Consider the following 14,326-nt stretch of genomic DNA (forward strand, 5'->3'; position numbering starts at 1 on the left):
CACAGAGGTACACTAAATTGTGCTGTACTGTTGGCCTAACAGCCTCTAACATTATTTTACCCAGCTTTGACTTCTGAAAATATATTCCCGTATAATAAATTGAATATCTCAAGTTCAACAACAAGATAACGGCATAGGTAGGGTCCCCTTCAGGACTCATTGGATTCTTACTCAAGAGGGCTAAATCACTCGCACTTTCCTGAGTTATATAGGTCTTTTTCACTTGGGAAAGAAAGATAATAATCGCTTATCATGGATGAAGTACCCTATTTATAATACACAGACCGCCTGCCTGACACTTTCATATTACACTGGCATTAGAAAGACCCCACAGGGACAGAGTGATTCAGTCTGGTCCTGTAAACGGGTGTCACTATAATTAAGCACCAGTGTTACACTCACAAAATGGAAGTGGGTTAAAGTCAAGGAGGAAAAGGAGAATAAATGTTAATTTTCCAGTAACTAGCTTTATAAAATATGAACTGTTGTTTATGCTCCTCAGCCCACTCATTACCAACCGATTTATTATTTGTGCAGCAGGTGGTGCTGCCAATTTGTGCAGCACAAAGGTGCTGCCAATGTTATTTGAAGTCTAGTGTGCAATAGTTTTCCAAGGGAACTGGTGGAAGCTCCACGGCTTGGGTCATTAAAATCTCAACTGGACAGATGATGAAGCACTAAAATATATATATAGTAAGGAATAACTGTGCATCAGAGGAAAGGAGAGGGACTAGATGACCTAACAGCTCTCCCCAAGCTTCTTGAGAAAAGAAGACTGATGTGGGAGCTGATAACAGCCTTCAACTATGTTAAGGGCTGTTACAAAGAGGATTGGTTTCAGAGTGGTAGCCGTGTTAGTCTGTATCAGCAAAAACAATGAGGAGTCCTTGTGGCACTTTAGAGACTAACAAATTTATTTGGGCATAAGCTTTCGGAGGCTAAAACCTGTGATCAGTTGTCCTCCGGGTCCACCAAAGGTTGGACAAGAAATAATCAGTTTAATCTGCAGTAAGGGAGATGTAGGTTGGATATTAGGATAAACTTTCTAATTACAAGGGTAGTTAAGCATTGAAATAGGCTTCCAAGGGAGGTTGTGGCATGCCCCCGGCCAAACACCTATCAGGGATGGTGTAGGTTTACTTTTTCCTGCCTCAGGGCAGGGGGCTGGACTACATGACCTCTCCAAGCCCTTTCCAGCCCTACATTTCTATGATGAGTTCTCTGATGAAAATTCTAGTGTCTACCATTTCATCCCAGGAAAGGCAAACCTACCAGATCTCACTCATTGGGAAGCAAGAAGCTCTCTCTTACGACATTATGTTAAGCCACTTCCGAAACATCTCCCCTTCTGCCCACGGAATCCTGGTTCTGTGTGTTTCAGTGAGATTTCAAGCCTAGTTTGGGGCAATTTAACCCCCCTCCCAATGTTTCACTGACTAGCTCTAGGCAGCACCCGGGGTCCCGAGGCTGTTGCCAAGGGGCAGTGGCGGACGCAGTCTCTTTCCAGCTGGGGGGATTTTTCTCCTTTCTCCCGGTTTAATTTGTAAACGAACGTGCCCAGGCCCTAAACGGAGGGAGGGAGAAGGGCCGGGGGCTGCCCCAGAGACTGCGCATGGGAAGGGGCAGAGAGCAGAAGGCAATGGGGAGGGGATGGAGTGACCCCTCCTGTGCTGACCTTGGGGACTCCTTGTTTCGGACCTGGACCTTGTCCTGGCCTCGGCCCGGGTCTGTCGCCGCCGCCGTGCGCCCTCCGCCTCGGTGCGTCGGTTACGGGCCGCCCCGGCCTGAACGGAACCGGCCGCCTCCTCTGGACGGTGTTTCTAGCCGGTGAGGTTTGGGTGGTACACGGCGGGCGGGAACCGAGCAAGCTCGGGGGTGCCGGAGCGGCTGCCGGCGCTGCCATCATGCCGTAGGTAGCGGGCATGGGCGGTGAGAAAGGGGGCAGATGTGGGGGGGGGCGCGAGGACAGGAGCTGAGGGGCGGGAGGGGACAGCAGGATTTGGGGGTCGGAGGGGACAAGGGCTGGGGACAGGGTCTGGGGGCCAGGGGACTAGAGCTGGGGGGGGGGGGGTGGGGGGGAAGCTGGGAGACACGAACACTGCCCTGAAATCAAGCCCCGTCTCCCTCCCATCTCCACGTCAGCTTGGAAAGGGCTGTACAGGCTGCGGCCAAAACTTTCAAACTTGGCTGCTTAAAGTTACCAGCTAAATAAGTTGCTCCTTTGGAGGGGTGAGGGTCGGGTTCTCCTGGCGTCTCTGAGCCCCACACAGATGCCAGTGTGTGTGTGTGTGTAGACAGAAAAGGAGTACTTGTGGCACCATAGAGACTAACCAATTTATTTGAGCATGCTCATGCTCAAATAAATTGGTTAGTCTCTAAGGTGCCACAAGTACTCCTTTTCTTTTTGCGAATACAGACTAACATGGCTGTTACTCTGAAACCTGTGTGTAGACAACACTTTCAGTTGTGGGTGCCTTAAAGTTCAGCACCTAAACAAATGGTTATTCCCTGTAGCACCCACGGCGGTGAAGTGAGTCCTCAGCGCCTCTGAGAAGCAGGCCACTTACTGAAGTGCTTAAAGTTAAGCTACCCTAATTTGAAAATGTTAGTGTTTCTACATAGAGTGCCCCTGAAATTCAGCCACGAGGACTGCTAACCAGCCCACATCTCACTCCACAGTAGCAGGGGTAGAAGAGGAGATTTTGATTCAGAACACTAGAGCAAATCCCTTACTTGGAAAGCGTGTGGGATATTTCACGTCAATGTGGAACAGTTTTAAAACATAGTTAAACAATTCTGCCACAACAAACAGGAATCTCTGAATTTTTATTTGACTAATGTTTTCCTACAAATATCAGTTTTGTATATAATGTTAGCCCAAAGGCAAGATTTATTTTTTAAGGCAAGGGTATTTTAGTAGTTGGAATGAAAGAGAGGACTCGTGGGTTTTATTACCAGTCTTCTCACCAAGTCACCTTGAGTCAGTTAACTTCTTTGTACCCCAGATGAAGCTACTACTTATCTACCTCCAAAATGTGTTCTGTTGCATGATTAATCCTTGGATAAATGGTGATGTAGAAGAACATGGTGGTAGAGTGTGTGTGACTTTTTCATGCCCATGAAAGTGAGAAACTGACAGCAGCTGCTTGAGATGTAATAGTGGTAGCTGTTGGGCTGTGACATCCACTATTGGTTCTTCAGATTCTAGTGGACAGCTGCTCTGGGCTCTTCCTGGCTGCCATTATAAGGGTTGATCTTCACTATACTATGCTTTCACAGACTTTTTTCTAAATCCTTTCTTTTTGAGTAGCTATAGTTCCTACCTCTCCTGTTGTTGGTAACTTCCCAACCAACAGCAGAGGCTTCTGAATACCAGTGGAGAAAGTGAATCAAGTCTTCATAATTTCATTTTGCTGCTTAGCAAGGCTGTGAGTAGCAATAGAGGCTCTGCAGCAGTCTGCCTGCAGACTGGGGCAGGCAACACTGCATCCATTCACAGTCTGTTCACAGATAGTTATCGTAGCAACTATAGATAGACAAGTGTGGCTTAAATAATTTGTGATCTCAGACAATAATCATTCTAAACTTTTTACGAAATGTACTAACCTTGGATTGCAGTACTTGAGTGCATTCCTCATTTTATTTCTTGCACGTTGTCTTTTACATTTCACTTTGAACCTGGAAAATAGTAATGTTTTTTCTTCAAGCTTTCCCAGCTGTTACGCCATTTTTTCCTTTAGTTCTTCCTGTTTCACTAATATATGTAAATACTATCTAATTATTTCTCTACTAAGAGCCAAATAGATTTTAACAATGTGGCCAGTTGAAAAGTCAATTACAACTAAAAACTTTGTGAAGTCTTATTATGTTGTCTTACTGTTACACTAGAATGCATTGGGCTGAAAATTTTATAACCCACATTGTAAGAAAAATATGACATACAGATTTCCTCAGTTTAAATGCTGTTTTCACACTGGTACTCAGGGTGGAAACTAAATACAAAAACATTCCCCCAAAATATTTTTTATTTATTTCCACTAATAATGAGAGAGGTGTATTTAGACTAAAAATGTACCTTCCTTATTAAAGTCTTCATGCTGTCATTACTTAGAATAGGATTATGGTATAGTGCAGAGGTTCTCAACCCATAGCCCAGTTAGCACTCAGCTGTGGCCCACCTCAGCTGTGCACTAAAGACTGGCCCGTGGGGTTCCCGGCTGCCCAGCACAGTGGCATCCGGGCAGTTGCCTGGCCCCGCAAGCTCCGGGGTTGAGGTCAGGCAGCCACCCGGCCCTGCATGGCAGGGGCCCGGGGTCGGGGTCAGGGTCTGGGCTGTTGCTGCCCTGCCATCCAGCCCCTGCAGCCCAGGTAATACATTGTGTGCCGCATATGCAGCCCACAATGATAAATAAGTTGAGAACCACTGGTATAGTGGGACTTGAGGCTTGTGATTCAATCAGTGACCTCCTGAGTGACTTCTGTATAGTTAGTTCCTTGCAATATTAATCACTTACCATACCAGGTTTTTCTAAAATTTAATGTCTGTCTACAAAGTGAGTTAGAAAATAGTAAGGTTGAAAGTCTATATAACACCCAAAAATGCATTGTGATTTCTTCAGAATAAATTTTCCATTAAGCGATACAGCCACTTCATCATGCCATATACTCCTTCTTTATTTATTAGCGCCTCTTGAAAATACCTTTCCCCACTCATCTTCAATTTATTTCTTATATAATTTGCTTAAATACATGGAAAGTTAAAAAAAAAATCATAGTGTACCGGGAGACTGTAAAATCTCACTCCTTATCAAGGGCTAGATGGTGAAACCCATACTCTCTCTGATGAGCAATTACTCACATGAATAGTTTCACTGAGGTAAATAGGAGTACTTTTGTAAGTAAATGCTCACCAGTGTTAACAAGAGACTCTCAATCTGGCCTAAAGGGATTTTCCAATATGTTATAACAAACGATAGTTATGACTTTTTTTTTAGATGGGTAAATATTATGTGTAAAGTACCAATTACCAAAATGCATATACTTACATATACATACACCACCATCTACTATGCACAATTAAGAAAACAAAATGAGCTCTGTCCCTGGAGATTTTAGATCACTTGAGGGTAGGGGACTCAGGTAAATGAGCTCTTGTACGCTGCACCTTAATGTGCTTGGTTTTTCCTTCCTCTTCGCTACTTGTGCAGACTGTGACATTTACTACTGTCCTGGTATTGTAGTAACTTTGTCCAGCCATGGGAGGAAGAGAGTGGGAACTAACAGAGGTGATCCCACTGCCCTCTATATCGTAAAGTAGTGTGGGGTTCTCATTTCCACAGTTTAGATTGTGTGAGCTTTTTCTCCTCTCCCCCATATGCATCTTTTTGCATGTACATTGGAGGGAGGGAGATACCTGTGGCCCAATGGGGCTCCTTGTTAATTTTCCGAATAAACTTTTTTCAGAGCTTTTAGCCAAGGACAGTGGTTTGGACTTTAACACCTCTAGTCTTACATGATCCTAACTGAATGATAGTTGACTAGTGATTTACTTACCCCTCATTAGGGCATCAGAGGGAATACTGTCAGGTGAGATAGAATCTAATGCTTTCACTGGAAAGAGCAAGGCCAAAATTATTATTACGCAGCCCCTTCTGATGTAGAAGTACTTACCTGAGAATCTGCCTCTACAGCTGCATAGCTCAAGGGGCATATAGAGGTTCCACAGGCCAACAGAGGCAAATTTGGGCCAACTGGAACTCTTGCTCTACACGATATCTGACAGATTTTAAATAACGTGGGGCTGACCACTCTACAACTTTTTCTCCGAGAAATTTCCCAAATCCGTATTTAGGATTTTCATGCAGTTTTTCATTTGTCCTCATCATAAAGCTATCTCAAGTCCAGATTCTGCTGTACTTTGGCTTCCAGCTCCTTTTGAAGTCCATCATAAAAACTTCCATCATAACATAGAATCAGAAATGTAGGGCTGGAAGGGATACCTTTGTATAACATGCAAATGCATTGGCTCCCAGAGCACCCTAACCGAGAGAATGTATTAATGTATATAATGTTTTTCTGCTGCCATTGGGGTGGAAGATATAATGGAGTCTGCATTCCTTAAGCAACATGGGTCACTATATTAAAACAAAAAAAAACAACCCACACACATTGTAAAGAATTCCATCAAACTGTTACACCTTTGACTGTCCCTTGGCAAGAGTTTGTGGGGTTTTTTAATATAGAAAATGTAAATCTTACATGTTTGGCTTTTTTAATATAGTATTTTTTCCTATTATCTTTTTAAAATACAGATAATTCTAAACCAGTGTTATCTCATACAGTCATATTACATGAATAATATTTCAAAGATGCATTTTTAATTCATTTTTGAATGCCTTCACATTTGAAACACAGAAATAGTGGCACACTCTAAACAACGGTATATTTTAAATGAGGTCATCTTACTTGTTAATGAGTCAAAACAATCTTTTCCAAGATGAAATCAGTGCATTTACATTTTGAAGTAAAGTGCATTTTCCAAAGCTTGTTTAATCTGAAATGAATGTGTAAAATTCTTATAGAATGACTTTAAAAAGATTTTCATAATTTTTTAGTTACTTTATATAATGCTTTAAGCTTTGTTTAAGATTTAAGAAAGTACTTAAGTTGCGGTTGTCTCTGGGTAAAATAGTCTTAATTTATGTTGACCTTTCTTTCCTTTGAGTATTTAGCCTGCATTCAATAAAATTTTGATGACTGCTCTTTAGAAGACAGCTGTACGATATAAGAATTATAAATATTCAGCTTTCCTTTCCTAGTGTTGCCATTAACAGCTGGGCATCCAGTTCAGCAGAGCAAATTTTGCAGAGAGAGCTTGGCATGTTCCTGAATCAGTATAGTGAAGAAGACTGGAAAATAGTTTCTTATGGTTTGGGGACTTGTAAAGACATAGAGCATCTGTTCCCCAGTTAAGTCATAGTCTGGTAGCATTGAATCATGTTAAGAGCTAAAATGATGGGAAGAACTACTTTTTTCACCTTGCTGTATCCATGTTTAAATACTTAATACATTATTTCTACTAATGGCAAAATAATTATAACACCTACCCAGAAGGTATGTAAGTTGGAGTGCACTTGTGTACAGTTATTTTAATAATTGGCATTTTGTCTGAAAGAGACAAATGCCTGTTTTTTAATATATAATTCAGTCTCTTGGTTTAAACTGGTAAATAATGGAGAGGTGGATGTTTTTTAGTACAAACACTTGTGTTCCAGCTTCCAAAAAAGCAACCTTTTTGACACGTTCTTTGAATCAGTTAATGAATTTGCTGTATCTGAGATTACTTTCCCTCAAGTAGCATTTAATGCATAGAAGATTTAATGCATTCATAACTAAGAAAAAATAATTATTTTAAGACCACAGATGATTGATCTTATTACTAGACATTTTGTATTTGAAGGAGTGTAAATCTTGTCTGTCTTTTGCTTGCAGAGTTAAGAGAGCACTGAAGTTGGAGACCCTTGCGAAAGATAACGTAAGTACTGTATTCACTTTTATGATTGGAATTATATGGAATTTACATAAATACACAGCATTTCATTAGGGTTATGTTATAGTGGATTGGCTGACAGTCTACAAAAGTCTCACTAAGGAGAAGTGATTACTAAAAATCTTTGGCATGAAATTATTGTTTTTGTATACATTGCCTGTCAATAAGTGAAGTATTTATCTGCATGAAGAAATTGGCTATAACTGGAGAAATAGGCATATTTTTGGTTATCTTCGCTACTTGTCCGAGAGCTGAATGAATTAGGAACCTTGTTGAAAGCATTTATTAGAAATTAGCTCCATAATTATGGTAGCAAATGTTCTGCCATCTAATTGTACATGTAACAATATGGAATTATGATAATGCTATAATCTTCATATTATAAGCTGCAAAATTGAAATGAAAACATTAAAAGCATTTTTATGTCAAGGATATAATTACATCCCTCAGCTAATCTGGCATAATGAAACAATAAAATACTAACGCTGCAATAAATTTCACCACAGTTATCACAATAAAAATAAAATTGTACTGTTGCTATTATTTTTTGTAAATGCAGCCATTGTATATTCCCAGTGCCAGCATGTCATGACATATGTCGGTTTATTATCTACCTGTACCAACAGTGGGTGTTGCTACAAACGCTATCACGGAGGAGTTCCTGAGAATGGTAGCCTTAAAGGGAAGGAAAATTAGTGGAAAAGTATATTGGAAAAAATAGCTGGTCCGTAAATGAGCTTTTGGTAAATCTCCACATGGCTATGTCATTTTAGAGAGATTTGTTTATATGTGATACATATTTAGAAGTCTCATTGGTATTTTGCAAAATAGAAACTTGCAATTTTAAAAATTTGCTGGATACTTTTTTATTTAAATAAAGGTGGCAAAATACCGCAGTGGCACTAAAAAAAAATCATTAGCAATTTAATTAGCAGTTTAGTGTACCATTACCCAACTTGTTCTGCGGAGAATGCAGCTGTGACTGTAATTTTGCATCTGTTTCTTGGGTCGGAGTAGCATTGTTGTGGATGAGTGGTCCAGCCTGAAATTAAACACAGTTTTTTCCTACCCTAAAGCTGTTATTTTTCTGAGATGGCAACAAAAGTGGTTTAACAGAGAAGAATTGCATTTCAGACTAGACTTTCCTTCTGCAGTAAAATGACTATAATAAAAGCCCTTGTTTACATCAGCTTTTCAGAATATGATGGGTTAAAATATTCACTTGAAGTTGTTTGTATATTGGGGGGCTATGAACTGTAACGTGACTACAATAAAGTTTTAATTTATATGGCACCTCTCCTCTTGCACAGATTGCATCCCCATCCCATACTGCTGCTTCTCCTTTGTCTCCCAGGACCATCTCCATGGCCACAAAATGCCAAACTTCTCCCGCTATGCCCTCACCTGATGTGACCTCTGCTCCTGTATTTAAAAAGTCAGGAATGAGTGGTTAAAACTGTGTAATTTTGGTATGACATCGTAAGGATTTGCCCAGCTGTGCAACAGATCTGGACTCTCTTTCCCTGAAGAGAAACTCTGATTGCCACAGAGGTTGTGTGCTGCAGTAACTCTGTTCCAAGGTAGATGCTCAAAGGAGACTTCCTTCATGTCCAGAAATATGGTGGCTGCAATGTCAGGCATTCAAGGTTAAACAGAGAGGGCTCCTTGAAGCTTCAGTGGGGCCGCACAGGATCTCCATCTTGCAAAACAGGGTGGATGTAGGTTAAATGCCTAATGTACCATTGATAGCATTTTGTAACTAATATTTCTCTGAAAAACTGTCTTTACTGGCAGTGATGGGCTCAGTTCATCTTAATGTGGCAAAAGGTTAGCAGTAGGGTAGCCCAAGGTTTCCTGCTAGGACAGGGGTTGTTTAAAATATTAATGAACTGGAAAAAAAGGATGCAAAGATGATATAAAATTATTAAATCTGCAGATGATACAAAATTATTTAGGCTACTCAAAACAATGGAGAAGATTGAGTAATTCAGAGATATATAGGGAAGCTAGATGAATGAGCACCAAATCAAAATTCAATGTTAATATATACAAGATAATGCAAATTGGAAGAATGAATTAGATCAACTCATAAACATTGCTTTATTATAAACCCACAGTAACTGCTCAGAAACCCTGTGTATCACTGTGGGTAGTTCAGAGAAAACTTCAGCTCAGTCTGCAAAGGCGGTCAAAAAAGAAAAAAGCAAACAAAATGTTATAATGCGCAAGGACCGAGATAGAAAGCACTACTTAAAATATAAGGCTATTCTATAAAACAATGTTCCATCATCTAGTCACCCTGTTAAAAAAGGAATTGCAGAAAGAGAAGGGTTCCAGATCCAGACAGTGAAAATGATGAGAGGCATGGAAAGGCTTTTGTATAGAGATAGATTAAAAGATTGGGACTGTTTATTTTAAGAAAATGAAGAAGAGGGGATAGGATAGAGGTATACAAACATAATGAGTGTTACTGGGAAGGTAAATTGAGCGTTCCTATTTATCCTTTTCTATAATACAAGAACATGAGGACAGTGAATGAAATTAAAAGGTGGCATATTTAAAACTGAAAAGGATTTTTTTTTCTTACCCCACACATAATTAACCTGTGGAACTCCTAGCCTCCCCAACAGCTGCGGGCAAAGAACTTAGAAATAAATAAATAAATAGACAGTAATATGCATAATGAGAATACTCATAAAAAGCTACACAGAGGAACATAAACCCATATGTGACATAAACCAACCACTGATTGCCTGGAGTTAGGAAGAAACTTCTCCTATGGGCAGGTTGTTACATAATTGACCATTAGGCATTTTGGTACACACCCATCCTCCTTTTTTCATGTTTATCGTCTCTGTAGACTTGTGACAACAAGGATGCTCCCCATAAGAACGTATCCTTGTCTGAAAAACATTTAGAATCCTGTAAATAAATAAATATTAACTGGTTTATAGTACACGTTATTCTACCCACTGCTGAAATGTAGCCTCTTGTTTAAAAGTAGCAACACTGAATTCCCACACGGGGGAGGCAGGAAGCAGCAAAAGTGTCTTGAAGCCACCTTTGTGCCCTCCTGATCTTGGGCTACTTGAAGGCTGAAGAGGCCCCATGCATAACTTAGATTCAGTACTTTCTCCTTAGACTTTTGTGTAGCAGCCCTGCCCCCAACACAACCCTCCTGCTCCCAGCCTTGCCCGTGCTCCTATGCCAGAGCATGCAAGACGTTCCTGCACTGGGGAATTCTCCCTTGGCTGGGTCATGGGCTTTCAGGGTATGCCTACACTGCAGCTAGGAGAGAAACTCACAGCCCTGGTAGACAGACTTGAGGGACTTGAGCTAGCATGCTAAAATAGTCATGTGGATGTTGAAGCTCTGGTGGAGACTCAAACTAGCCACCTGAGCTCAAGTCTAGAGGATTGGGGGGGCTTTAGTTTGGGTGGCTAGCTCAAGTCTCTGCTGGAGCCACAATGTCCATACAGCTGTTTTTAGCACCCTAGCACGAGTCTGTCTACCTTGGCTGGGAGGCTCACACCCAGGTGCAGTGTAGACATATCTCTGGAGCCCTTTACGCTGCTCTGGCTCTTTGTTTCAAGGAGTCAGGGTGAGGTGAGGTTCTTGCCCCAGAAGAACATTTGTGCATAGCAACGTTGAACAAATTCAGGATAAAAAGTAAGGAATACTATATTCATTTGAAACCGCAGGGAAACTTAGGTAAGCAAAATACAGATAATCAAATTGAAATCAGCTAGAATACTGCGTAAAGTATCAGAGGATCTTTAATGAGCAAAAATGGGGAAGACTGTGATTTTACATTTTATTCATGGTATCAAACTGGGTAATATGCATAAAGCCCTGTAATTATTTTTTCTATCATTAATGTATGGTGCTTAACTGAAGAGATTATAAACACGATTAGTAACATTGCTGTAAACTAATGTGTGAAATTGAAGAAATGGTATGAGTAATACACAGAAAAAACACAGGTTATAGATATTGAGTTTTGTGGTATACAGTACATTGTAGTGACAGGAGAGAAGGCTGCTTCCTGTTTTGTGAGCTGTTTTTATATTTGTGAAAGTATGGATTAACAATTAAATCAAGTTGCTGCCTAACTTTCTAAACCAAATTTAACAATTAAAACAACAAAAATGACAAAAAGCACTTTTTGTTTTTATTCTGCTTTTCTGTGAGGGTTTCTTTCTGAAAGCTCTTGTTTCCAAGGAGAGGAAAAAGTTGTCAAATACCTAGATGTGGTATATTTAATGGCTTAAAAATTTAATAGGAAAAACTTTTTCAGTAAAATAACTTCAGAGAAAAAATGTCATTAGCCAAAATGTCCCTTTCTCTTCACTGCGCCTGCAACTGTTGTGCACCAGTCTGTTTCCGTCTTCTATGCCAGCAGTGTGTATAGTAGAGATATCCTGCCTGGTGACTTGAGGTCCCTTGGTATGATAGCTGCTAGATATCTGCTAGATATCAGGGAAACATTATTATGCAAATCTTGAAGCTGGGCCTTCCAGTTGGTTCAGTGTTTCATTCTTACGGCCCCTTGTTCAATTGCTGGGTCATCTGGTTGCTTATTTTACTTCGAAGCGTCAATATATGATTGTGTGTTGACTGTTACACATGTTGCTTAATACTTAAAATTCAGTCAGAGGTGAAAACTGGTGGTCGCTATACCATTTGAAAGTGTCTGGGGGCTTTATATCACCCCTAAGGATATAAGGGTGAAATTCTGGCTTCAGTGAAGTGGGAGGCTTTCTTTTTAGTGTTGTTTGGGTTTAATGGTGTCTTCGTGTGTTTCGTTTTTGACCTAATCATTACTGGTGTTACTTGAAGCTGCTATTTTCTTCCTTAGTAGGATGCAAGTCATCATCAGAACTTAGGTCCTTGATGTACAGGCAGATTCCTAATTTCTTGTGTAGTGGTAATGCAGTGGAGCTCAGTTTTTTCAGGGTTATAGTTTAACATCTGGTCCAGGAAGCAAAATGTATACAGTAGAACCTCCATTCCCAAGCTGTGTGTAACTCTGAGATTCTACTGTACCAGTGAATTCCAGTCAATGTGTTTTCTTCTAACACATGTAAAAATATTGACTACTAGTTTGGTAAACAACAACATTTTTATGGCTGACTTAGAACAACGCTTCCTCAGCTCTCGTCCCCCAATGCCCCTATTCTACTTGCGCTACATTGATGACGTCTTCATCATCTGGACCCAAGGAAAAGAAGCCCTTGTGGAATTCCACCATGATTTCAACAATTTCCATCCCACCATCAACCTCAGCCTGGACCAGTCCACACAAGAGATCCACTTCCTGGACACTACGGTGCTAATAAGCGATGGTCACATAAACACCACCCTATACCGGAAACCTACTGACCGCTATACTTACCTACATGCCTCCAGCTTTCATCCAGACCACACCACACGACCCATTGTTTACAGCCAAGCTCTACGATACAACCGCATTTACTCCAACACCTCAGACAGAGACAAACACCTACAAGATCTCTATCAAGCATTCTTACAACTACAATACCCACCTGCTGAAGTGAAGAAACAGATTGACAGAGCCAGAGGAGTACCCAAAAGTTACCTACTACAGGACAGGCCCAACAAAGAAAATAACAAAATGCCATAAGCCATCACCTTCAGCCCCCAACTAAAACCTCTCCAGCGCATCATCAAGGATCTACAAGCTATCCCGAAGGATGACCCATCACTCTCACAGATCTTGGGAGACAGGCCAGTCCTTGCTTACAAACAGCCCCCCAACCTGAAGCAATACTCACCAGCAACCACACACCACACAACAAAACCACTAACTCAGGAACCTATCTTTGCAACAAAGCCCGTTGCCAACTGTGTCCACATATCTATTCAGGGGACACCATCATAGGACCTGATCACATCAGACACACTATCAGAGGCTTGTTCACCAGCACATCCACCAATGTGATATATGCCATCGTGTGCCAGCAGTGCCCCTCTGCCATGTACATTGGCCAAACCGGACAGTCTCTACGTAAAAGAATAAATTGACACAAATCAGATGTCAAGAATTATAACATTCAAAAACCAGTCGGAGAACACTTCAATCTCTCTGGTCACTCGATTACAGACCTGAAAGTGGCAATTCTTCAACAAAAAAGCTTCAAAAACAGATTCCAACGAGAGACTGCTGAATTGGAATTAATTTGCAAACTGGACATCATTACATTAGGCTTGAATAAAGACTGGGAGTGGATAGGTCATTACACAAAGTAAAACTATTTCCCCATGTTTATTTTTCCGCCCTACTGTTCCTCACATGTTCTTGTCAACTGCTGGAAATGGCCCACCTTGATTATCCCTACAAAGATGTTTTTTCTCTCCTGCTGGTAATAGCTCACCTTACCTGATCACTCTCCTTACAGTGTGTATGGTAACAGCCATTGTGTCATGTTCTCTGTGTATATAAAATCTCCCCACTGTATTTTCCACTGCATGCATCCGATGAAGTGAGCTGCAGCTCACGAAAGCTTATGCTCAAATAAATTTTTTAGTCTCTAAGGTGCCACAAATACTCCTTTCCCTTTCGGTTAGTAATCATATTACTTTAAACTAGAGACTTACTTTTGGTTTTAATTGACTTCCGCTGTCTTAACACTGATTTTTCTTTTGTTTTTAGGAAATCAAACACTTGATAAAAACGGATAAAAATAAGATGAATCTTTAGTGAAATAAAAAGTCTAAAAATTCTGACCATGATTTTTAACCATAACGAATTCTGAT

At 40.6% G+C, this 14,326-nt stretch overlaps 3 protein-coding genes across 4 annotated transcripts in view; 1 reads left to right on the plus strand and 2 right to left on the minus strand.

The window, feature by feature from the left end:
* EFCAB7 (EF-hand calcium binding domain 7) overlaps positions 1-1,799 on the minus strand; it is a 38,248-nt gene extending 36,449 nt beyond the window's left edge. Inside the window, exon 1 of one of the 2 annotated variants that reach the window (XM_077825312.1) lies at positions 1,676-1,799. The gene's annotated coding sequence lies outside the window, so the exon portion shown is untranslated. The remainder of the gene's footprint in view (positions 1-1,675) is intronic. The other variant, XM_077825311.1, reaches the window with a different exon arrangement.
* Positions 1,800-1,845: 46 nt separating this feature from the next.
* ITGB3BP (integrin subunit beta 3 binding protein) overlaps positions 1,846-14,326 on the plus strand; it is a 51,181-nt gene continuing 38,700 nt past the window's right edge. Inside the window, exons 1-2 of the mRNA XM_077825317.1 lie at positions 1,846-1,909; positions 7,492-7,534. Of these exons, the coding sequence (XP_077681443.1) occupies positions 1,905-1,909; positions 7,492-7,534 (48 nt within the window). The 5' untranslated portion in view covers positions 1,846-1,904. The remainder of the gene's footprint in view (positions 1,910-7,491; positions 7,535-14,326) is intronic.
* Positions 6,209-14,326, minus strand: part of ALG6 (ALG6 alpha-1,3-glucosyltransferase) — an 85,811-nt gene continuing 77,693 nt past the window's right edge. Inside the window, exon 16 of the transcript XR_013346956.1 lies at positions 6,209-10,452. The gene's annotated coding sequence lies outside the window, so the exon portion shown is untranslated. The remainder of the gene's footprint in view (positions 10,453-14,326) is intronic.

The sequence above is a fragment of the Eretmochelys imbricata genome, chromosome 8 (genome assembly GCF_965152235.1).
Source record: "Eretmochelys imbricata isolate rEreImb1 chromosome 8, rEreImb1.hap1, whole genome shotgun sequence".
NCBI classification, from domain to species: Eukaryota; Metazoa; Chordata; order Testudines; family Cheloniidae; genus Eretmochelys; species Eretmochelys imbricata.